The sequence below is a fragment of the Aythya fuligula genome, chromosome 4, assembly GCF_009819795.1.
Source record: "Aythya fuligula isolate bAytFul2 chromosome 4, bAytFul2.pri, whole genome shotgun sequence".
Taxonomy (NCBI): domain Eukaryota; kingdom Metazoa; phylum Chordata; class Aves; order Anseriformes; family Anatidae; genus Aythya; species Aythya fuligula.
The window spans coordinates 47,177,216-47,203,017 of NC_045562.1; the positions used below are offsets into that span (position 1 = coordinate 47,177,216).

Here is a 25,802-nt window from a genome sequence, read left to right on the forward strand (position 1 = left end):
GGTGATTTTTGTGACCTGCTGTGTGCAGAATGGATACCACAGTTGTGTGCTGTTTGGAGGAGGCTTTGTTGCGAAGGGAAGACAAATCCCAGGCCAAAAAAAGAAGTAAGTGAGCCAGCTATGTGGTACTGCTTGATCTGAGGTGTTGGGTATTTTTGTTCTTAAGGGTTATGAGGGGTGTGCAGTGCTACCACAAGTGGATAGGAGAGGGAGGCCGCAAACAGACCCACGTCTGCTTTTGGGGCCGGAAAGCAGCTGGCCCATGGGCAGGAGCACTCAGGGCATCTCGCTGAGCTGGGCGAGGAGGTCGAGGCCTCGTCCGGAGCCTTTGGACGCCGAGCTAACTTTTTATTTTTTTTCCAGCAGAGCCTTCGACGAGCCCTTTGTACTCGCTCCCGCGGGGTTGCGGAGGCCACGGGAGGAAGGCGAGCCGCCCGCCCGGGGCGAGGCGCAGCGACGCGTGCCCAAAGCCGTGCCAAGGAGCCGGGGCTGGTTGGGGATGGCGCCTTTGGGCCTTGGCGGTCAACGCCCGGCTACCCCCGAGGGGCCGCAGCCCCTGACAGCGGCCGCCCCCCCCGCGCTCGGGTGGTAGGCGCCCGCCCCGCGCTGGGTGGAAGCGTCCATTTCCTCTTCCCGTGCTGACAGCGGGGGGGGGGAAGCGAGCGTGCTGGTGCCGGGCAGCCCGTCCGTCCTTCCGTCCGTCCCGGGGGCGGCAGGCGGCGGGGAGCGGGGCATGGCCGGGCACTGAGGCTGGGCAAAGGAGGCAGCCGCCGCGATGGAGGCCTACGTGCTGGAGGACATCCTGGAGGTAGGGCGGGAGAGGGCCGCAGAACAAAGGGGCGCGGGCTTGGGGTGGCGGCCGAGCCCCCCGGGGGCTGCGGGCGGCCACGTTCCCCTCCCAGCCTCTGCTCTGCGCTGCACAAGCCTTGGGCAGCCCTCGGTCTTGGGGCTTTTTCCACACGCTGCTGCCCTGCCTCCGCCTTCTGCCAGCGGCCGGACAGCGGCCTGCAAGGGGCGGGGAGCCCTCCGGTACCAGGGGGAGCCGTCTGGTCCCAGGGGACCCCGCAGGTTGGTGGCTGGGGACCTGGCGCAGGATGACCAGCTGTCACCATGCATCTCATAGCCGGGGCTGATCCTGCACTGTATGTGATAGGCCTGCGGGATTCCTGTGTGTCTTGTCTCCTTGAGTAGGTACAGGCTGTTCTTATGTCCCCTGCAGAAGTAGGATCCTGTGTTACAGAAAGAAACGTTTCCCTGTCTTGGAGTGAAACTTCAAAATGCTCTTTGAGCTTAAGGAGGAGAGCCTGGTTTAGGAATCTCCAAGTGACACAGCTCTGTAGTCCACATTGTACTAACAAGTAACTGTTGCAGTTCAAGGAAGGCTTTTTTGTTGTTGTGGTAGTGGTGGTGGTTCTGGTTTTGCAAGCAAGAGCACAATCGCCTTGCCAGCTGACTTTTCCAAGTATTTGCATGTAGTCTTAATTATAAGGAGAAGCTGCTACCTTGTTTTAGCAGCTGCTGAAACTTCCACAAAACGCTGCTTACAGTGATGTTTGTTCAGTATTTTTTTTTCCAGAATGGCCATGCTGCTCTTTGGCCTAAAATTTTATATCCATAAAAACATGTAATGTTAGTGTTAACTTCCTTGTGAGCGCTGTGATTTCAGCACATTTACATTCAGAATGCTAACACAACTGCGCAGTGCATGCTTAAATTGTTAGAGATGTCTGGACAAGGCACTGCTACCGGTATTTCTGTGTGGCTGGGTTTCTGTGGTGAGCTAGGAAGACCAAAAGTGAACTGGGCTCTTTGCCATCAGAAAAACATTTCGGTACTTCATTTGTCTTTGTGAATGTGGAAAGCTTTTTCTTTCTTTTCTTGTGAGCTATAATTGTCATGTGCAGCTCCATGGTATGCCGAGTTAATAAAATACTTGTCATTGCTTCATTTTTTTTTCTAATTTTTGGAAAAGTGAGTATATTACTTGTCTTAGTATAGCAGTATTGTGGGTTTGTGTGTGTGAGCTAAGCAATTCTTGCTTCTCAGATTAGTTTGGATTTGGTACCTTTCAGTAGTCTTGTAGCATGTTATTTTCATGGTAATGAGACTAACTGTATCCAGGCAAAACATCCTTAAAAATCAAGCTGCTGTATAGCTTACATGATGCCAGCTTAACGTAATGTGACTGCATCTCTGTTCATGAAACTCTGGAAGCAGTAAGGGCAGTTTCTGATATCTTAGTGCATCATTACATGAAACACAGCTGCCTGGAGTTCCCATTGGGGATTCAGAAGTCAAACTTGGTCATCCCAAAGCCTGTTTCTATTGAAGCTTTTAAAAGTGTGCTCGTGTCTGTGTTTTATTCTTCATTTTAGGGCTTTTTTTTCTCCTGTGGAGCAGCCAAAGAGTGGCATGAAGGTTGGGAGAGCTGCTGTTGGTTAGGTAGCAGAGTCTAAGCTGGATCTCACTCACTGGACGGTTTGTACTGCTTAGTATTGAATTAAATTCAGATGAAGCAGTACTTGCATTTTCACAAAATCTTCAGTAATTTTTTTCACCTAGACATTGCTTAGAGCTTAAAACAGAAGAAAAAAGGCACTTCTGTGGCCTGGTAGTTTCGTCATTGAGTTTGCCTGGAGACTGAGGCTCTAATGGTGTTAGAGGTCCTAACCGCAGGGAGAGAGTGGGTGCTTCTGGGGCAAAAATCACTTTGGGGTTGAAAAATGTGGATAGTAATCAAGTAATTCTTAGTTCACATGTTCAAGCTTGCCCTCTTGTGAGGGCTACTTCTGTATGGAAAGGGTGAAACAAGATGAGGTGAAAGCATGTTCTATGTTGGCTTATTTCGTTGCTGAAGTTGCAGGACTCTTGGAAATGTTTTTCCCTAAGACTTCTGCTTTCCTTTGTGAGGATAAAACTAAAATATTTCTCCAGCAAGCTTAATGCAACTGCAGTCAGAAATGGTCATTAGGTCAACAGCATGAAGGATGTCATTTAGCGTTCTGGCTGCTGCACGCTTACACCACCTTCAAAGAAGGTTGTATTTACTGCAGCCCTTGTGCTGCTCTCCTGCTCTCAGCTCAAGGTGAACAGGGTCCTGGCTGTGCTACTCGCATTTGGTATTGAAAGTACTGCGAAGGAATGCAGCTGAATCAAATTTAAATACCACGGGGTTCAGCTGCAGTTAGTTTTTGTTCCTTTGGTTCTTCTGATATGCGTATCTTGGCAATGCCTTTTTTTATACGTGTGACTTAACTGATGACAGAAATTTTGTTGTTAGTATAACATTTAGGTTTTTGGCTCATGTGCTACTGGAGAAATTACTGTGCTACAGGAGACTGAAATGTGGCATTCAAATAGAGGCATAAACCAGCAGTTGCTCTTTGGTCGCTTGAGTTAATCAACAAACACTTTTTGTTGTTGGAAGAAAAGGAGGTATGTTGCTTCCTGACAGATGAGGGTGCGGTCTGTATTCTGGTGTGCAGAAAAGCACTTAACAAAGCTTATGGAAGTAGAGGAGTGGCCTGATATTCCCTGTGTTGTTTTGAAACTTGTCAAGAGAAGCAGCCATGTGTTCTGACCTTCAGGTGGTTTGAAAGTTTGTCTGTGCTTGACTTGGCAGAAACGAGCTGGAATATAATGCCAGCCCACATGCAGCAGTTGATTATTAATGTCCTTAGTAAGTGCATTTAAAAAAAAAACTTCAGCTTTTCAGCATAAGGTAAATATTCTTCACCACCTTTGGGCAGAGACTCGAAGTCATTGTGAGCACACACCTTTCTTATTTTAACACATAGAGTATTTCCTAACTGCTGAAGACTTCTGAATTGTTTACTGGAGCCATGGAGTTGTTTTTACAACCTATGAAGATCCTGCCTTAGTTGCTTCATGCGTGGCTGATACAGGATTGATATTGGTAAGAAGCAGGATGATAAAAAAGGATCACCTCCATCACATCTTGATTAGTCTAGAGCCACAGTGCAGACAGTGGAGCATAGCTTAGATAGTGACCAAAAGCTTTACGTGGAGTGGAGACTTTCCTGCTTGAGTACATGGGTTATTGATGAAATGCTAAGAGAAGGAAGAGCAAGGAGATCACTGAATGTGACATAGAAAGGTCATGTCTAATGCACATCCAGAGATCAAGGAGGCCTCTGCAATGCTATTTTTAACACACCAAAGCACTTCATATTTATAAACCTTGTGTTTTTTTGGTGTGAAGATGAAGACTGGGATGATGTTGCAGTATTTTCATTTGGGGCATTAGTTTGTATCTTTGCTACGTGCTAACTCTTAGCCTAATATTTTTCCTTCTCTGTTGCTTATAGTTTCTGTGGGTTGTCTTGCCTGTTTAACTTTATACCTGTTTTCCCATCGTCTTGAAATGTTTTTGTTTGTGAAGAAGACAATGGCTACTAATGTGCTCCAGCATTTCCTAGAGATAAGTTGCAGTTTTCATAAACCTTCTGTTAGCAACTACCTCGTGTTATTTTCAAGTAAATTGGAACACTACTGTACTCTTGTCTTTTTTTTTTTTTTTTTTTTTAAGGCAGCATTAAAAAGTTTGGGTCATATAGTCCTGAGCCTATGTGATGAATATCAGTTATGTTACTGTCTGGGTCCAAGGTGGTGGGATATATAGAGCTCAGTCTTTTTTTCAAAGGTCATTGAAATAATGTTAACAAGAATGCTTACACTTAAATGCTGTGATGTGCCCATGTCTCTCCTCACACATGCATGCACATAGATTTAAAGGTTTAGTGGGATATCATGGCAAGGCAATAAGTAAGGGAAGAGACATTTCTGCCTGCTGTAATGCAGCGAGGTTGTGCTGTGCTCTGGAGTAGGGCTGAACTTTGTTTTGGGATGTGTTCTGCTGGGTATGACCTTACGTTCTGTCAGTTGCTTGTATCCAGTCAGTGTTCATGTGGTTGTCTTGTCAGTCGCTAGCTGATGGTGGCATAAGTTGCCCCAAGTTCAAGAAGAGCAGAGCATTTGGTTAGAGCAGAGCATTAACATGCCTACTGACCTGCAGCCAAGGTGTGTAACAACAGTCATGGTGAGGCTAATGCAGCAAGGAAGAGCAGGATGTTAAAATTTGCACGTGCCCTGCTTCTAGGAAACACTGATGGAAAAAATGCTTCTGTTGCCCCCTTCTTGAGTCAGCTGGAGAAGACTGGTCCATTTTTGTAGTTTACCTCAAGTTTCTGGCTGAGCTATTTATTTATGCACGGCTTACTGATCTGCTGTGCAACTGATTATGTAGTGAGAAACTTCTTTGGTTGCCGTCTTCTCGTGACTCCATGGAACTGACAGAATGGTGTCGCTCTGACAGAAGAGCAGTGATAGCAGGGCCTAGGCGATGGCCAGCTTGTGTGTGTTTGCAGCTTTGTGGAGGTGAGTGGAAACCAGCAGTACCGGGTACTATTTTTCAGCTGCTGAAGCCGGGTTACCTTAACTGGCTAGCAAGAAATAAAAGCTGGTCGATATTTCCTTTGAGTTTTCATCTGTTTCTACTTCCATTTGCAAGAAGATATTACAAGCCTGATGGTACAAATAAATACCATCATTGTTTTTTGTTTTGTTGGTTTTATCTTTTTTCAGTAACAGTTTGTTGTTTGTACATTAATATGAAAATACAGGTATTGTGTGAGAAACTTTAAGGCAGTTAAGAGCTCCATACTCAGAAACTGCCATTGAAAAGGTCATCATTAAGTGGTTGCCAGTGAGCAAGTTGCTAATTGAGATCATCTAACTGAAGGCTTTGATTTGACAAGCAGGTGGGGTCGGATAATTTGCAAAGGTCTCCTGGAACCCCAACTCTTCAGCTTTTCTAAGTGGTTAGTTCAAATCGGATACTTGATCAGAAAGAAAAAGGAGTCAAGTGTTTTAAGCAGGTGAGCTTATTTCCAATTTCTTTTTGTACATCTTTTCTTCAAAATTTGTGGAAACATACAACAAGGTTCTTCTCCTGGATGAGGTACTTTTCCCTTTTTCCCCAAATACGCATGAAATCTCTTCATGTCTTTATGTTGCTGGAATTACCTGGTTCTGTAGGCTGATAGGAAGTCACGTACACTACAGCTGTAACTCAGGCTCAAATCAACCTGCTACACTTTACATTGAGTGAGAATGAAGTGTGGATTATCTGTTAGTATAAATATTGGGTCTTCATCAGTTTATGGCTACCACCTCTTATGTTGCTGCTCTTGCACAATTTCCTCAATGTTGTTGCACTTAAACCAGTAACATTCATGTTGGTAGGTGATGAGTTGAACATCTGAGATGGTATTTGAAGAAGAAAGGGATTGTGCCCATCCCTTGCTGTGGACAGGATTGTTGTAATCTGAAAAGCAGCTTTGTACTCTAGCAGTTTTGAGATCTGAATATAGCTGAGCGTGATTTGTGCTGGAGGGAAGGAAACAAAATTTGATTAATGATGCAGTGTGTCCTACTGAGAAGCTGATGTTGGAGCTGGGTTCGTATTAACATAGAATAAATGTGCTAAAACACCTTCATTGAACAAATGTGATCAGAAGCATAAAGAGGAGAGCAGATATCAAAGTGGCAATAGGTATTTGAGGGAGCATGGCATATGACATTTCTGTCTAGCAGGCTGGAGCAAATGGTGAAAAGAAGGGACTACTTTAAGCTGCTCCCTTTGTTTTGCCCTTAAACCTCAGTTTTTCAAGACCTATTTGATGAGCAGGAGGAAGAAAAATGTATTTTGATTTGGTCAAACACTCGGGCATTTCTTATGCTGCCTTTGCAAGTCTGTTAATTTACCATATGTAAAAAAAAACATGCAGATATGTTCAGTGTGGAGAAGCGCTCAGTGGGGTCTGCTAAACACAGCAAAATGCATTGTTGTTCATTTGTTAGGTATGCTTGGCACTGTTCGGTATCGAGGGAAGAAATGGATGGCTACCAAGCTTGTGAGGATTTTAACCAAATGGGTGGAAGTTATTAGAAATAATTCCCTCTGTGCTCAGTTGCCTGGGTGGTAACAATAGGAATCCTGATCGGACACTGAACCCAACTGTCTCCTACCGTAACTTTATACCCTCGCTTCTCACCAGAAGAGAAGACTGGAAAACTAGGCCATACCAGATCCTTTATTGAATAAAAGGCTTCAATTGTAACTGCTAAAAAAGACACTTTTAGCAGTGGGAAGTCAAGGAAATCAGCATTATGCTTGGTCACATTTTGTTGTTTTTTTTATTGGCCTCGGTTCTTGTCTGTGAGTTTAGTCAGTTGTTTCAGGACAGTTGCATTGCTATTTCTCCATTTATAAGACAAGAATGAATACCAATTAACAAAACTGGAGCGACTTGAATTAATTTCCAAGCTCTTGACGTACTGAATCCTGTCTTCCCAAACTATTTTTGGTTATTTTTCTAAAACTATCTACATAATAGTTTGACTTGGCTGTGCTTCATGATGCAGGTTATTGAGCGGAGACTTGAGCAAGCTAATTACATCTGGGAAAAGTAGATGTCATTTAAGGAACTTGGGTTTCTACTTTACTGTCCCTGATCCTGATGGGTTAAGTAGAAGGCAGAGCACGCAGCTTTTGGAAGCAGTACACCAGCAAGTTCTTAGTGGTCATCTGTACAGGAAAAAATGAGATTTGTGGAGTTTGTTCTTCAGTTGAATGGCATATGATTTAAACAGCTTGGGACGGTCCCTTCTCAGTGACCTCAACTCAAATAAAGCACTTTTCTGCTGGAAGCATTCTGCAGACTTTTGGAGCACTGCTGTGGTGGTGTGGTTTAAGCAGTAGCAGCCTGGCTGATCTCTTGGCTGTTCTCTGGCTTGGAAATTAGGGTAGAAGGGAACAGTAGCTGAACCTGCAGGTTCTGAACAGAGCAGCAATTTTATCAAAACACCAGGGATGCTGAGGACAAAAAGGCAACTGTCTGGTATGTCGCAATCTTTTTTCTCTCGGTACAGGAGTGTTTGGAAAAAGAAAGTCCTTCTTCTAGTAAATATTTTTTTCCTTGTCTTGTTCACTTTTTTCTTATTTCTACAAGTATGCATGCATTACTGTGTAATGTGTATTAGGGATTTAGAATGATGTGGCTTGATTTAAGGGGCTGCTACCCAGCATTGAGAAACATGAGCTGTGGGGCAAGTGTCCAGCGCAGTTGGTTTGTTCTTTTACTCCAGGGATAGCTTATTGAGTGAAGACCACGGCAAGAGGGTTTCCAGTTGCCCTGTGCAGTGCACTGTATGGTGGAGTGGTGCTTTAATCACTTGGATCATGTGAAAGAAAAGCTATGGCCAAGCTACACATTACACAAAGAAGAAAAAGAAAATTGTTTTAGCGTTCCTGAATTTTGTTTCAGATCCCTGCTGCATTCCTGCAGACAGGCACATGCAAACACGAGTTTCATTCATGCCAAAGGGAATTCTGGGTTTGACTGAGACAGAATGGCTGTTGGAGCATTTGTCCTGTCCCTCCTCCACATGTCCTTGTTACCTTCTGCAGCTTCATCTTTCGCTGCAGAGTGCTTCCAGGCTGTTGTGAAGACTAACTGACAAAAAGGACTTGCAGAAGGGAATGATTTCCTGCCAAATTTGTTTAAGAAAACATGTGGGCAGTTTAAAACTATTTCTGTTTCAAAAACAAGTGGTGTTATGCGGTTCGGGTCACTTGCTGACTGTTTTATGCTCAGTAGCCACAGTGAGAGATAAAATCAACTTGAAAGTCCTTGCAGTGAGTATGGGTCTAGTGCCTCAAATAAGCTTGTTGGCTTATGTGCAGGAGCGATCAGAACTGAGAATTGGAAAATGTTTGATTTAAACAAGAAAAATAAGGAAGAAATATGCAGCTCGGGTGAACAGGAGTGCTAGTGCTGTTCATCATCATCCCTTTGTGGAGAGCAATGAAAATGTTCATCAAAAATTGCATGTTAGCTCTTTTTCCCCAAAGCCTTTATTCTCTGGTACTTTCTTAAATGAGAAAAAACAGCTCTGGGAGGGTTGTGCCTGAAGGGCAAACCAGGCAGACTGCAGTGGGAGGCAGAGAGCTTTTCTTCCTTGCTGTTCTGGAAGAGGTGGGTAACTGCCACTGTCAACGTCTTTTTCTATAAAGTAGGTCTTCATTTTTCTGAGCACAAGCAAAGAGACCGTTTTCCACTGGGTGTGACAGCTTTTGTAACTTTCAACTGTGTTTCTTTCATCTTTGATCTTTCAGGGCGCTTCGTTTTCATTTGTGCCCTCTCCTACTTGATGTCAGAGAAGGCAGGGAGTGAGCTGGTGGCCCCAGTGGGATGCTTACCTCACCTGGGGCTGAGAATGTCTCTACTGCACTTTCCTGCATTTCTTTGGTCCCCTGTGCTACTGTCACAAAACCCAGGTTTGCTGCCCCGAGTTTGGCGCATCATTCTTAGCGGCAAGCTGGCTGATGTTACTGAAGCCTTATGCCGATTTCCACGTAGGCTTTTATTAAAACAAGAGAGTGGGATGCTTTGGGGGAAACCACTCTGTGAGGGCCTCTGTGAGGCCTTTTAAGCACTGATGTAATACAGGTGTGCAGCTCGCTTTGTGCCTTCAGGTAAGCCCTAAGCACCTTACCCAGTGTGTCAGTAAGTAACTAAGTTTTGGCAGTGCAGTGCTACTAGTGCAGGGTGCTGAGAAGCTATCTGTGAAAAAGCCAAGTGGTCCTGTGGAAATAGAGCTTCTTGGTGCCACTTGGGCAGTCTTTCTGGACTGCTTGGGTGGTTCATCAAGGGAAGTTGGCTTCAGGCAGGGTGCTGTCAAAGCACTGGATTTTTGCTGTGTTTTTTCCAGGAAGGAGTTCACCTAGCTGCCTGACAGATACATGTGATCCTGAGCATAAAGAAGAAGGCAGAGGATTTCTTCTTTTCCTACTTGAATTGGGGTTGGTTGTTGTTGTAGGGCTGTGGCAGCTTTGAAATACAGTGGCTGGGTGACTGATCTGTTGAGGGAGGTTGGACTGCCAGCCTGGTGGTTTTTGGACATGTGAAGGAGCTCAAGGTGCCAATACGGAAGTGGAACTGGAGTTTATCGTGCAGCAGGGGAACGGCACGGCAGCGAAGGGGAATTTTAACAGTCATGTTTGCATGCTCTCCCTGCCCTAATTCAGTAGTACAGTTTTGCAGGAAATTGATGTGAAGCACGGAACCCTTTCAGCACCTGTTGAATTCACCAAAGACAATCGATCCATGCTTTCAGGAAGCTGTAGCATGGTGGGTTCCTCTTCCCAGAGGAAGAAAATGGGATGATACTCATCACTGCAGAGTCGGGAGCAACTGCAGGGTGATGGGTATCAATGGGCACTGTCAGAAGGACCTCAGTGCAGCTGCTACTTGGGGTGTTTGGGGCAGGGAGTCATTTTGTAGAGATGGGGGTGTGGTGTTTTAGTGAAGCAGTGCCTTAGGCATCAGGATGTTTAGTCTTGAGGTAGCATGTGACATAATATGAGCTGCTTAATCCTTTATCTCCACTCCTGTAGTATCTCTTGTGTGTGATGTGATCAATCTCTGTCTCAGTATCTGTATTTGCAGATGAAAATGTGTGGACAAGCACAGATCACTTGCTTTCTGGGGGGTGTTGAAGCCAAGTGCTGTTGTCCTAGTGGCTCTTGTGCGCATCATGAGTTGCAGGGCATGGAGGTTGTACTGTGTGTGGATTACAGCCCACACCGTGCAGTCATCTGCCTCCTGTTTGGAGGCACTGTGGCAAACATCAGTATCTGAGCTCCACTGTGTTCTACACTCGAGTTAGGCTGCGAGATCGGAGATCAGAAATATGCAGAAAAAGTCATCTGACAGCAGCGAGGGAACAGAAGGAGTAAGCTCCTGGAGGGAATTGGAGCTGATACACCACTGCTGTAGTTGCTCGCAGATACAGGGAGGAAAGAAGCCAAGCTGACTAGGCTAATTGTCAAGAGTCATGCTGGCTGAGGAACGCTTTCTGGCAGGTTTAGCACAGCAATCTCAAGCATTTTGTCGTGGAGACTGGGGAGGTTGGTGTTTTCCCTCTTTTTAACCTCCTAAGTGCAGCGTGCTGTCAGTGAAAGCTCACCAGGTAGATGTGTTAGTGGCGGTTCTCTTTTTGGTAATGTATTTTGAATGGATATAGGACTGTATTGCTGGAAATTACATCTTCTGGGAGATGGGGGAGTGGTCTCGCCTCTGACTGATGTGAATAAATGAACAAACAATTTGCAAAGTTCAGCAGCTTCCTTGGCATAGCCTACAGAGAAGCTGCCTTGGGTCATTTGAGGCTTGTCCTCGTCACAAGAAATAAACGTGTGCTCAAATTGGAGGGAACTGCTCTTGTTTTAGCAGTCCTAAACTATGCCGTTAGGAGATGTGGGTGAAGGCAAGGCGCCACAGCACTGTTTCTGCACTGAGCTTCGCTTCTGGCTTTGTCTATATAAAAGTTATGATGTTGTGCTTCCATTGTTCCGCAGCGCTAATCTCAAATCCTTAGAAAAACAACTTCTTCATCTGGCAATGGAAATGGGTGGGTGTGCACAGCTCTGAACTGGAACTGAGACCGAGTGCGTCGGGCCAGTAAAAGCGCTTGTGGGAAGCTGGGCCACCTTTAGTTGTGCTAAGCTGCTCTAAACTCCCTTCTCAAAGGATTAGTTAAGGGTCTTGATCTGTTGCAACAAAGCCTGAGAGAGTGACAGAGAAATGGCTGCTTATCGAGCTGTGAAAAGAAGGCTCTAGATACTTCTCCTTGAAGACTCTGCAGGCCACAAAGATGCAGACGAGCTCCCTGAAGTTAGCCACGGATAACAATACTAATTTCTGGTTGGGATTTCAAGCCTGACTTTTTCAGATATAATATAAACAATGCGTTTGTCCTTTTAATAACTTGGGATTTTTTTTTCACCTTTTCCTTAGGTGTCATTGTCAAAGAGGATACTTGAAGGTCATACATCAGTGGTTGTGGGATCTGTAGCAGGGTGCTTTGTTGTGGGGTTAGAGATGCTCGCGTTGAGAAGGCATCCTTTAAATCTCTCCTTGGGGTATACGGTTAAGGCAAAAGGTGAGTCCAGTTGAAAAGAAACATGACCAACCGTTAAAAAGGATTTCCTTTTTCTTCTCAGCTCACCTTCCTTAAACAAGGCTTAAGAGAATAATTAGTCCCTTGAAAGTAGGGCAGCGAGGAATAGGCCGTAACCGCGCACAGCAGCACTGCTTAGGCCTTTGTAATGTACACGCTGTTCAGAGCTGCTGGTGTTGCTGTGAATCCAGGCGCTCCTCAGGTACACGTCCAAAATCTTTTAAGAGCGGAGTCACGCTTAATGTACTTTCCAATTTTTGTGTAACGAATGACAAAACTGAAAGGACTTGAGTACAGCTAAGATGTTCTGTACTGCTTATGTTCCCTGTGTTTGTTGCAGTCTTATTAATAGCTGAGAGCTGGACATGCCACACTTGTGGGTTAGTCCTTGGTGGTGAGGATGAGCTCGAAGAAGCACGGGCTGATCCAGAGAAGTCCTTGAGCAGGAGGAGAGGTGAGGAAGCTCTAACAGGCCATTTACCCAGTGCAGAAGGCTTGTCTTTAAAGAGCTCGTGATACAGCCTGGGTGGAGAAGTGGCTAGATGGCAGCGTAACGTGTTCGTGGAGCTCTCTGCAGCTGTAATGAGCAGGCTTGTGGATGTTGTGTGGCCCTGTAAGGAACTTGGTGAGTAGCTGAAGTGATGCTTACGTGAGGTAGTGGGGAGAGAGTCTTAGGGGGCTGCAGTTGTCATCGAACCATGACATGGGGGCAGTGGAGCAGCAAGAGGAGAGGGTGACTCCAGGAGACCTGGCTGCTTCATCTCTTCACTTCATGGTTGTTGCGTGCCCATTTTTCTGTGTTTGACAGAATTTCTTGTCAGCGAAGACGTGACAGGTTACTTGCTGTGGGTAGCAGAAACTGCCTGTGGCAGGTCAAGTTCTCTGTTGTAGCATTCCTCTGACAGGGTTATTTTGACAGAAAACTTTCCATGGTGGCTGCCCAATGGTATGGGAACAGCCTTAGATCGAGATGTATATTAGTGGATTCGTTGTAGACACCAACATCTCTGGTTTATCCAGAGACGTGAGCAGTCTGTTAAGTGAGTACACCATCAGGGAAACTTTGCATTCTGCTATGATGAGTTCTTTTCAAACCCAGTTCACAAGACAGTTGATATTAAGAGTTTGTTCAGCGTTTTGGGGGTGCAGGTGGGAGCAGGAGTGAATGTGCATACCTGTGTTCAAATGGTTGGAGTGGTACCTATCAGCTATCGTGTTGTGAATGAGTACTGTCCAGGAGCACGATGGCAGGCAGTTTTACAGTAAGTTATGTGCAGATTTTGTGATTCTATTTTTTTAATATACTGTTATTTCATGCCAGTGACGTAACTTGTAATTTGTCCCCCGGTAGTGTGAAACTGGGGCAGGGAATTGAATAAACTGAGTGGAGGTGGTGGTGTTTTTCTGTTGGCATGATATTTTTTTGTGCATGGACAATTGTAGCTGAGTAGCAGTAAATGTGTAAATTTGCTTGATGTGGAAGTATGCCAAGTGCTTGCTAAAATCTGAAATGGAAAAGAAAATATTAAACGAAAGGTCTTTTTTCCTTGTGGCTCCACACTAACAACCTTTCTGTAGCTCTGTTTCAGTCTGCTTGTCTCTTTTTATTGTTGTTGGTAATACGAAGGATGAACCATAGAGGAGGGGAGGGGTTTCTGATGCGAGTACATCAGCACCTGTCTCGTCATCAGAAACACTGCAGTAATAATGCAGGTGTCCCTGCAGCAGAAACTCCGTTGGTGCCAGTCATGAGGACGGTGTTATGCCATCTCAGCAGCACAGACTATTAATCTTCTCGTTCCCTCCCCCTCCTTTTAGAGCAGCAGTGGCAAGAGAACTGGAGTGTACAGTTGATGGAATAAGATGAAAGAAGACACTGTTGAGACATTCCAGCTGCCAGACTGGGGATTTCTGCTGAATAAGGCATTTCGGCTTCGGGAGGGTCATGGCACGTCAGAAAGGCAGCACATCTGATTATCTGTCCCAGATAACTGGAAGCAATCCGCGCTGTGCAGAAAGGAAACATTGCTCTAAGGCTTTGTGTCTGTGCTTGCAACGCTCCTGTAGTAGTGGGGTAGGCTAAGGAAGGATCGTACAACGTGTTTCTGGTTCAAAATAGATAGGAAGAAAACCACAAAAACAGTGAGGATGAAATTGAGTGGGCAAGATCCTCTGGTTCATTTGGCTTCAGCATATGCTTTCCCTTCCAGTAACCAAGAATTCAATATAGTTATTTAAAGAAAATGGTGTCTCTGGTAAATATCCAGTAAATCGTCACTTCCTCTTTAGAGCTATGTTGTGTAAATTAGGTGGTGATGTGTTTTGTTCACACAAAAATGACAAGCACTCAGATGCTTGTTCTCAAGGAAGATTTGATTGGAGAATTTTTAATGATAGTCTTAACAGTGGAAAGGTCTGCATTTTCAAGTGGCTTCAGACCTTAGGGGTAGTTACACCTGAAGACGTGTAATCTTAGCTGAAGAAGTAGAACCGTGCAATTTTTTTTGCCTTACTGTTTAGTTGGATCAAGTCGTACTGCTGCTGTTCCGTTTTGGGGTGCATATAACTAGATAGCTTTGTCTTGGTGTTACAGAGAAAGAATCTGAAACTTTCACCGAGCTGGCCTGTGACTAGCATGTGCAAAAAATGCAGCGTATGGACGGTGTATGGACATCACAAAGTTCAGTTGGAATAATGAGCCTTTCTATTTATAAGGCTCCAAGTTAGTTCTTTGCACTTGTAATTGAAAGCTGGGTATGAATATGTAGCCCATGAAAATTGAAAACAGGATGGAGTTCAGCATCATAACCAGCAGAGTTCTGGGGTTATGTGTTTGTGTGTTAGGTTTTGGATGCTTAAGTCAAAAATGAGCGCCCAAAATAGGTGGCTTGGTTTGCCAGGTTTCAGTTATATATCATTGCTTTGTATCAATTCACTCTTCCCTCATAAATCCTGTGACCATTGACGGTTCAATGTATGAAACAGTTCAAAAATACCAAGCAGTGATGTGCAAAGAAATCTTTGTTGCATTTGAAACATGTTTTATTTCCTCTGGTAGGTACCAATTGCAAGGTGATAGTATAGAGACTGCTATTATGTGTAAAACAGGTTTCTGGGTCAGTAAATGAAGTGAATGGTAGAAAATATTTTGAATTTTCAAGGAATGCTTGTGGAAGTTGGATGAAAGATGCGTGTGCGTGTGTATGTATATATTTTTGTGCTGTGTCTTGCAGTAACTTGGAACAATTACACAGCAATCCCCAAGGGTGTAGGAGGTGATCAACAGATGCTCAGCAGAACTGTTCAACAGCCAAAAATATTTAAGAGCTGGTTTCGATAAAAGCATGGGTATGTGAAAATCCTGATGGGGTCCTGATCCCAGGCTCTGGAGGAATTTGTAAGCCCATCACCTTGAATAAGGGGTAAGGGGTTGGTCTGTGTGCTGACTGGGTGCCTGCTCCCTGCCCTGAGTGGTTGTGGGATCGGAGTGTTAGTGTCCAGCTCGGAATGAGTAAGTGACATGGGTGGTTTAAAAAAGATAAAATCTGTTGTCTTAGCAAGATGAAGGACAAGGACAGGGATAGAAATAATGAGCTCTCTGCCATTGGAGGTGCGAGGGCTAAAACTGTTCTGTAGTGAAAGCTGAGATTATCTTGGGTATGAGTGGCTGGAGAGCAAGGGGAAAGTAGCATTACTGTGGTCAGGCTCTGCTGTCTTGCTGGGTGTTCCTGATGTGACTCAGGACTAAATCTGGTCACTGAATGCCTATCATTGCAGCAGAGAAAGTCAAGAATTTGAAGCTGCCTTGACCTCCTCCATGCTGGTAACTTCTCAAAGTAGGGGGACTAAATCTCACCGAGCTGGTAGATTGCAGCTTCAGATTGAAGGTGGCTTTGCAATACCTGACGGACATGAAAATCCATGTTAAATATCTTGTCATCTTTAAAAGCTGTGTACTGTTCTCCAAAAATTTTGCAGCTGTGCCAAATCGATTGTTACAGCTCTTCAAAATTGGCAGTTAGTCCTTTGGTACCTAACTAAGAAGTAACAAAATTAGCCTCTCAGATGAAGTCTGCTTTAGGTGGTAAGGTTTGCTACAGGACAGCAGTGAACGGCTGTTCTCCAGTGTGAAGTTCTTGGGCAAGGCTTTGTGCTAAGGCTTTGCTCTCAGCGGATCAATTTGGCAGCCTCTGGATATCAAGCACCAAAGGCTCAAGTGCCAAGGTAGAAATTTAGCAAATTCCAAATTAGCAATCGGTGCCTACTAGGAGGCAAAGTGTGTGGGAGTGATCTGTCAACAGCTGAGAAATAAATTGGTTTTTCAATTGTAAGGCTGTAGAAGATAGGGGTTAGCCTCCACCCCCAAGAAAAAGGGAAAACCTGCAGAGAATTTTTTCTTTTTTCAGAAAAGGTGTTTTGGGGCCTTTTGAAATGCTTGCCTGGGCTCATTAGGTTCATCCAAAACAGGTTTCAGATGTTGTTTATGAAGCTTGGATACTGAAGCTTAGAATGTTTCATCCTATTATGTTAATAACTACAACTTGCCAGTTCACAGCTTTCGAGGGCTGTTGTTAGCACCCTAACTGCTAGACGTTGAAACCGGATTTCACTCTTCTACTTTGTATTTTTTTCAAGATATGTTTACTACTATTTAGAGCATGGCTACATGTATGGCTTCAAGACAGAGGAATATTGTCTTGTGTACTTACATATTGTAAACACCTTCTAAAAAAACATCTAGGAACTTGTGTTGCTTCCAGGAAGATATTGCTGGATGGTTGGCCCAAACATGTATTCATGTTTTTTATGGTTTTTTTTTTTTGAGCAAGTGCTTTGACTGGGCTGATGACAGCGTGCGCCTAAATGTGCTGCAGGCTCAAGCAGCTCCTTGCTGCCCTCGATCTCTGCATCAGCTTCGGGATACTGCGTGTTGCAGGAACGTGGTGTTTATTTTTACAACTTAAATGGGGGGTAGGGTCCTGAATGATTATTCAGTGTTTGTTTCTGACAAGATGCTGGAAAGCAGTGTGCTGTGTAAATACTGTGTGCTTACTTGCAGGATGCCCTTGGAGAAAGGCTATGAGATGAAACCTGTAAAGTGTGCTTCTTGGGTGTGAAAAATCTTATAGGTGGGAAACTTGATAGAAGGATGAGAATGTGACTGCTTAGAGCATTTTTTTCTTTAGTGCTTCTGGGTTGTCCTTATGGGACAGCTGTGATCGAGGGGAAAATACCTAAAGCAATGATAATTAAATGCCAGAGATGCTCTGTAGACTAATGATCAGAGCTATTCATGGCAGCTATGTACTGATTAAATGAATAAATAAGTCTTCTGTCGTTTGGCAGTAAGGGCTTTAGTAGGTGGTGGGTGTTGAAGAACTGTTTTCTACCATTGCTCATGAATGAAATTTTAAATAGTAGCTTTATTTATTCCATATTTTGAGGGAAACTCCAGGAAGAAGCTTGTTGGATGTTGAGTTCTATCTCTGAGGCCACATGGAGGTATGGATGTAGATTTGGAAGGCACTTGCGTGGAGAAAGCAGCTGGGGGGGAGTTCACAGCACTGTGTGTGGCGGTCGGCGTGCTGACGGCAGTTCTGCACGCACGTGGCTTGCTGGTGAGAGATTGAGAAGTGTGAGTCAGCATCGAGCACCGAGTGTCTCTAGATGTTCTATATTGCACAGTGGAGATGGAGATGTTACCACAGTAAGTAGTTATACCACAGTAACCCAGAGGTTTGGATTAGTCCCTCTGTTAACACTGTACTTTTCTAGGCACTCTTAAATTTCTCGTCATGGCTGTATTTCATGCATCAAAACTCGTCTGTTTTGTTGGAAAGCAGTCAAAACGTGGTACTTTTCTTCCCTGTAACATCAACTTCCATACAAATGATTATGGGCACAACAAACGTGGATGAGTGCAGAACATAACGTTTTATTGCGGGCTGAGAGAAGGAGAAATCTCGTAAAAGCCTTTCTGTTGGGACCGACTGAACAATTGGATTATGTCAGAGCATTGTTTGATCAGAGAAGTACCGACCGAGAACCCAGACTGATTGTTCTGATATGTGAGGTGGAGCATTTGTGTACTCTTCTACACGTTTTTAGTTAAGGGAAATAAAATACATCTGGAGACTGTTAAAAGGAAATGTCTGTTTACTTGGGCTGGTAAATGGAAATGCTTTGTCTTAGGTTTGTAGTGTCTGTAGGGAAGGCAGTATTTTCTCAGAAATGAAAGAGAATTTTCACTCCTACCAAAAGGCAGTTATGTTTTTCCCTGTTCAGAAGTCTTTGACTGCTATCATGGTGTATTGGATGCAGCGTCACGTTGAACGAGCTGGAGAACAAGACTGTGGATTTAACAAAACTCTTAAGATAAAAGGCAATTAGAGAAAGAGAGGTGTAGCTGTGGGCTTCGTGAAAAGTTCTGCAATTCACAGGTCCAAGATGGATCTCCTAGAAAAGGAAATCCAGGTGTATTTGATGTCAGAAATAGTCTAAAATAGGTATTTAATAAGTTGCATTTCTTGAGACACAGCTCTGAAATTGTGCTTGAATGAGAGTGTGTAATACAAACCTTTTCCAAAATAGCCCACAAGACAAGTCTTCTGGTGCCTTGGGCTTTTGTTGGTGCTCAGTAGTTTGTAGGTGGATTGCTTTTTTGCACCACTTTCCTTGTGTTATAGTTCAGGTGATTTATTTGTTTTTACCACACCGTTTTTGCTTTCTTAGTGGGAAGGGAAAAATGGCAAGTTTTTTCCATTTGAAACCTAAGCTGTATGAAAGACCTGCTGTCAAGGGAGAGGATGTGAGTACGGGAGAGGTTTTGGGGTTTTGACTCGTCTTAGCAAATAGTTTATAGTGGTAGCAAGATTCATGACCAGCTGTTAAATATCTTGCTCAGATGAGATTTTTCAGTTAGTCTAAAAAGTAGGTTTTTTTTTTTTTTGTTTTGTTTTGTTTTTTAAGAGCTGGGTGAGCCAAAAATCCTTGCAACTGCTGGGTAATTTGCATTTCCAGTGGTGAAATCTGTCTCTTGGCTTCTGAACAGCAGAATAGTTCCTTTCTCTTGCTGCCTGCTGCTGCAGCAAGCTTTGTCCTTTGGAAGAAGACAAATGGCAAGTCCTCAGATGAACCAAAACCAGCCTGGAAAATGGTCAAGGAGATGCGTGGAGCGGAGTTGGCAGTGAGCAGCTTGGGAACCTGGCAAGGCAGGAGTGGGCTACTCTGTAGTAGTGGGGAGGAAACTGGGAGTTGCCTTTACCAGTATGTGTGAGTATCCAGTTGCACCGAGAGCATGGAAAATCGAGTGCGGAGAAGCAGTGTCCAGTATTGCAAGGCTATCCTCTTGTTAGCAGCTGCTGACACATCAGTGCTGCTTTAAGCACAAGTTGGAAGTCATCCCTTTGAGCTTGCCATGTTCCCAGCTTTGAAGATGGATACTCATATGTTACCAGAAGCTGTCCGACAGGAGATTTTTTTTATCAACGATAACTTTTGAGTGGTAAATTAAACAAAGCCATTTTGGAAGTAGTTCTCAGCCTAGCTTCCTAGGCAAGCAAGGTGTTGAGGTTTGAGCAAAGTGCTAGTGCCATATACTATTAAGTTTTGAATGCAGTGTTTAACTTCTACTGAATTGAGCTGGAGAAAGTTAGTTTCCTCCTATTTGTAAAAGAAGCAGGGAACTGGAGTTAGGCTGCAGAAGAACCAGTTACAGTGTAAGCTCCTTGCTTGTACCCAAGAACAGATGGGAGGATGGAGGACTTCCCCTCAGGAGTCCTGAGATGAATTGGTTACTCTGCTGGTTTGTCTGCCCTTAGATTCTTAGGGTGTTTATCTGCAGGAATCTGAACTCATGACACCCATGAGACTGACTGCTGGTAAGCTTTGGGGACAGACATAAACATAAGAATCAAATAAATTGTATTTCCATCTTGATAAATGGTATTCCACGTGGAAGTGTATTACTGCTTTTACCCTGAGACATTTGGAGTCTTCAGTGATATATGGGTGGTGACAGGTGGTTTATGTGCCTGGCAGACTTGCATCTACTTGGATTCTTTGGTTGTGGAAGAAGCAGAGGCTTTTGAGCTCTGGCGTGTGTGTTAACATGGTCTTGATAGTCTAATAAATTGTTTGATCACTAGTTAATAGACTTCAGGGTGTGTTGATGGAACTTCTGGAGGAATGTCTTTGCTGAACTATTTGACTGTGGTCTTTCTTCAACAGGCAGTGAAGGCTGCAATTGCTGGCCCCTTTTTTTTAACGGTGGTTTAGGAGACTGAGATACCAGAGAGAATTTTTCTGCTGGTCAGAAGAAAACAGATAACTTGAAAATAGCAATGATAGTTAATTTTTCTGGTATCATTTCTATCGGTTCTGCTGATAGAATTGAATGCTATGTGGGTGTAGGTCACATCTTTGGAAGGTAACCGGGTTTTGTGAAACAATTCTGTCTTCATTCAGTATATTCCTTGTGCTTTGGGGAGGTGAAAAACATACTGGCTAGAGAAGAAACTCGTGACAGTTACACCTGTGGGCCTTCTGGAGTCATATCTAGTCTTTGACATTTCCCTTGTTGTATAAAGTTGTACTTAAAGCTTGTTGAGTGCAATGTAGAGGTGTGAAGCCAGTTTCCTAGTGTATCATGGCTTTTAGTCACAGAGCGAATGGGCAAGAAGACAAAAGATAAGTTCTTTCTATGGGATTTTGGAAAACCTCATTGCTTTCTCTGAGGAAAAATACGCTAAGTCAACTCAGGTTTGGCTAACGTAGTATTTAAAAAGCAAACACAGAAGTGATGATGACTGCACCTGTATTTTTGTTGTATTTATTAGAATTTGGTCAGTAGTCACTCTTAAACTACATCTGTTGTTTTTTCAGGTTGAATCCTTCATCTTGGATCAGGATGATCTCGAAAACCCTATGTTGGAAACTGCTTCCAAATTGCTTTTGTCAAGTACTGCCGATGGTGCTGACCTAAGAACAGTAGATCCAGAAACCCAGGCAAGATTAGAAGCTTTACTTGAAGCTGCAGGTAAGTACTCGTGTCCCATACAGGTTTAATCCCAAAGCCCTGATACATGAGACCATACTGGAACTGCTTGCATAAGTCTAATCCATACGAGCATGATATATATTCAGGATGCAACACAGCATGAACGTGGCAAGGTTGTGCACATCAGGGAAAAGAAAGGAATTCATTAAAATCCTTTGAATTTTTGAAAAGTAGAAAATTAATTTCATGTCAAGGCTGTGCCTCTGATAGGATTCCTCCAAATTTGGATTTCTGAAAGCCAAAAAACTGACACCCGCCCTTGGCTTGCAGCCTTCTGTCAAAAACCGAATTGCTCAATGAGGCTTTGTTTTGTAATAATTACTGCACAAAAAGCATTGCTGGTTGCATATACTGAGTAGTTGTGAATAGTTAATGTGTTCTGTGGCTTTGAGGGCTTCACTCGTGCATCTCATCTGAGCACAGCTTTCAAATTAACGTTGTAAACAGTTGATCCTTTTTGGAAGCTGTAGTTCATTATACTTGGAATGCTTTACTCAAGAGATCTAAAAGGTTCAACCTCAACTTGTCCATTTACTTCTTTTCTGGCATGTGTACCAACCTGTTGTAAATTGGAATGGAAGGAATAGGTAAACTGTCGACTGCTGATGGTAAAGCGTTTGCAGATCCTGAGGTGCTTCGCAGACTGACTTCTTCAGTGAGCTGCGCGTTGGATGAAGCTGCTGCTGCACTTACCCGGATGAGAGCAGAAAGCACAGCAAATGCAGGGCAGACGGACAAGTAAGCTGTGTTTTCTATACCATCCATTTTTTAGTTGTTTGCTACTTAGAGGTGTTTTTTCCTGTGTACTTTTGGACTATGAGATGATGAGACTCAAATGGAACCAGTGCCAAGTTGTCATCTGTGATTCTCTCCTGTTAAGTATACCTGCAGTGTCAGTTCCTGTACTGGGTAGTGAAGCAATTAGTATAGGTTACAATTCAACAATCATTCTTCAAGTAAACGTCTTTTACTTGACCAATAGTAGAAACTAAATCCCGAAGCTTGTAAGTAACCTGTGGCTTTGAAAAATACGGAATCCCCAAATATCCCCCCCCCCCCCCCCCACCCCCCCCAAAAAAAAAAAAAAAATAAAAAAATCACAACTTCTGAGCTCTCCTTTTCAACTGTGGTGGAAGGAAAGCAGTCTTGAGAGACTTGAGCCTTCAGCTTTCTGCTGTTGCATAGGACCTTGGACAGAGCCCCAGCCAGAAAGGCTCAGCTTTTTGAGGCAGCTTCCTGGCTGTCAGTGTTTTTTAGTTTTAGTGAATGAGGGAAAAGTAAAAGCTGGTTCCCTTCTAGGCAGTTGTTAAGGTTCAATGCAACAGAAACAGACTGCTAGTACACATCTGCTTTGCTAGTTGGAAAATTATTCTTTATATACTGAGTAACCCAGAAAAAACATTTTGTGATGTGCTGACCTGGACACATGAAGATGAGTAGAATATTTTCTTTTTTGTGTCTGCTTCTATTCTGTGTGTTTGTTCCTGTCCCCAGCTACCCCAAAAGGCTGCTAACAGCAAGGTTGCCAAAGCTATTGCTAGGATGGGGGATGTGGGAAATAAAAAATAAATGTGTAAAATGTGGTGAACAGTACGTGTTTCAGAAATATTTCTCTATGTTAGTGTATGTATATTCTGGTGGCACAAATGAAATAGGAGTCCTGGGTAAGATGCACAGGTTGGTCCTTGTTGTTGTTTTTTTTTTGTTTTTTTTTTTTTTTTTTTAAAATCCACTCCACTTTTAAAGTTCGTGTTTTAAGAATTGCTCATATTGATGTTGAGTAGCGAGGCTTGCAAAAGTTTCCTGTAAACTACCTTATTTTTGTATTGCCTTTTGTCAGTTCTTTTTTGATGCGGCTTGCAAAGTGGACAAGAGATTAAAAGTTGGTGGGTGGGATGAGGCCAACCAAATCAAATAGATCTGGATTTATTATTAATGATGGAATTATTTAGACCAGAATAGAATTTTAGTTCTTACAAAGCAGTAACTTCTAGAATAAACATACCGTATATGGAGCACAGTATTAGAATGATGGAAAATAAGTATTCAGTAAATTTTTTTTTTTTTTTTTTTTTTTAACTGAAACAGAAGTGAAGAAATGTAAGGGATCTGGGAACCAAAAGTTCTCTGACTTTTGGCTTACTAAACCAGGAGAAAATTACGTCTTCCTGCAGGTCTGAGTTAGGGCCACAAGTGAAATGCTTGGTTGTTGTTTGAAAGTCAAAGCATTTTATTATGTTGTAGGTGAAGAACATTGGAGGTGATCTGCTTTAGTTTCATCAACAGTGCTGAAAAAAAAGTACGATAAGACTAATCATTTCCCTGTCCTCTAGTTCCTGGGACAGAGGAAAATGTGAATAAAGCTCTGATTAGTGGTTGCAGATACGAAATGGAATACTCATAAAATAATACCCAATTAAAGACACTGTATTTGTGTTCCAATCATGTCTCCTTTTCTTTGAGCCTTACTTGAGAAAATGTATGGGACAAAACCTGTTCTCAAAGCAGTAATACAGAACCGGCATAGATGGAGACTGTATTCTAGGTAGTAATTAACAATATAGGGTTTTGTTTCCAGTACTGTAGTAGTAGCCTTTCAAAAGGGCAAGTTGTTAGCTATTGAAGACATGTATTTGATTGCAAAAAAGGCTTCATACTGACATAACATTGTGTTGAGTGCACAGTGTCCTTTCTGAACATGTCTTCTGTTGCTCTTGCACATCTTGCAAAATATAATTAAAGTGGTCATTCTTCGTATGTTTCTTGTTGTAATCTTGTGCTAGAAATGAGTAACAGGAGTGGTTGAGTACATGTTGAGTTTTCAGATAAGTTACTTGGAAAACTTCAAGTGTAAAAATGCCAACTCTTTAACAGTTGACAATGGTTTTTAGGTCATTCTGTGTCCTCATGGCACATGGGGCTTTTTGTTCTGTATGTAGACCAAGTGTTTCGTGCGTGGTCCATTTTCACTTCTTAATGCTTTTTATTTTGTTAGCCGCAGCTTGGCAGAGGCTTGTTCAGAAGGCGATGTAAATGCTGTGCGGAAGTTGCTAATCGAAGGACGAAGTGTGAATGAGCACACAGAAGAAGGGGAAAGCCTCCTTTGTTTAGCCTGTTCAGCAGGATATTATGAGCTTGCACAGGTAGGTTTTCTGGCTGTTTTCTGTATATCTCATATCATAATAGGTAGTTATTGAACTGATGTTTTTTTAACTTGTGCACCCGAAGGCAGTGTTAAAGTACTAGAATATGTCAGCTAAATGACAAATGAGGAGTTGCCCACAAACTGTGTGTTGCCAATGGATTCCTTGTGCATATTTTTCAAGTGTCTGACACAAAGCTGTTCATGAAGGTGTCTTTGTGTAATATTTTAACCATCTCGACGTTCTGGTTTGTCACCTAACAAGGCTGTTGATCATCCTTCTGTTCACAGGTTCTTCTGGCGATGCATGCTAATGTAGAAGACCGAGGTATTAAGGGAGACATAACACCTCTAATGGCCGCTGCTAATGGCGGGCATGTCAAAATCGTCAAGTTGCTGCTAGCTCATGGTGCTGATGTGAATGCACAGTCATCAACAGGTAACTAAGTGATAGAGCTTGCTGAAAACAATTGGAAGGCTGAGACTTGTGGCTTGTGGGAACTTGATGTGCAAGTTAGGTAAGAATGGCTCTCAGCTGAGCATAGCTCTTCCAAGCAGATCTCTTCCTCTGGGTTTTACAGTTTGGCTCATGTATTTTTCTGTGTAGCTATAAGACAGTAATTGGTTGTGGACAAAAGTGGATTAAGTTGACTAGTCGCTGAAAGATATTTACATTTGCAGGGCTGGTGTACTAAGAACATAATTTGGTGGCAGGTCTAGTTAACCTGGGGAAAACAGTAAGCATGAGAAGATGACGTTTTTTGCACGTTTCTTGGCAGTTTGTGACCAAATTGCTTTAAGAAATTTTCGTAGTTAATGCAGCTGTTAATTGGAGAGATTCTGTGTAGTCTGTTATCATGGGCAAATTGATTATCGACTGTAAATGATGAGGCAGGTTAGGATGTGAGAAGATGTGCATGTGGAGGTTTTTTAGTGAAGTAGTTCTAAGTAGTAATACTGCTTTGTTGTTTTCCTGCTCTAACAGTGTGGTATGTCCCTGCTGATTAGCAGGAAAGATGGTGGGATTTTGTGGTGCAAGTTGGGACTAACCAGGAGAAAAATAGGAGGAGAATTGTATCAGTACTGTTACCAGGCACGTTTAGATCTTCATCTTGTCAGCACTGAGTTGTGTTTTGTAGTTATTGCTTTTTCCCCCTTTATTTTTTACAGTAGTTAACTCAGTAAAAGCAGTGAAGTGGAGCACCAGGTTCCCAGTAGAAATTGTCAAATTTGATGTTGTGTTTTTTAAAACTTTTTTTTCTCTTCTGCCTCTAGGCAATACAGCCCTTACATATGCCTGTGCTGGAGGCTACGTAGATGTTGTGAAAGTACTGCTGGAATCAGGCGCTAGTATTGAGGACCATAATGAAAATGGTCACACTCCCCTGATGGAAGCAGGAAGTGCCGGCCATGTGGAAGTGGCCAGAGTGCTGTTAGAAAACGGCGCAGGCATAAATACGCATTCCAATGAATTTAAGGAGAGCGCACTTACACTGGCTTGTTACAAAGGTATAGTACCAAGGCCTTTGCTTAGGCGTGGAAAGTCTTGACAAATAT

At 43.2% G+C, this 25,802-nt stretch overlaps 1 protein-coding gene across 1 annotated transcript in view; it reads left to right on the plus strand.

Annotated features, from left to right (window-relative positions):
• The first annotated feature begins 758 nt into the window (after positions 1 to 758).
• Positions 759 to 25,802, plus strand: part of ANKRD17 (ankyrin repeat domain 17) — a 69,124-nt gene continuing 44,080 nt past the window's right edge. The window contains 6 exon segments of the mRNA XM_032187243.1: positions 759 to 808; positions 20,929 to 21,082; positions 21,685 to 21,841; positions 24,099 to 24,246; positions 24,537 to 24,684; positions 25,521 to 25,754. Of these exon segments, the coding sequence (XP_032043134.1) occupies positions 776 to 808; positions 20,929 to 21,082; positions 21,685 to 21,841; positions 24,099 to 24,246; positions 24,537 to 24,684; positions 25,521 to 25,754 (874 nt within the window). The 5' untranslated portion in view covers positions 759 to 775.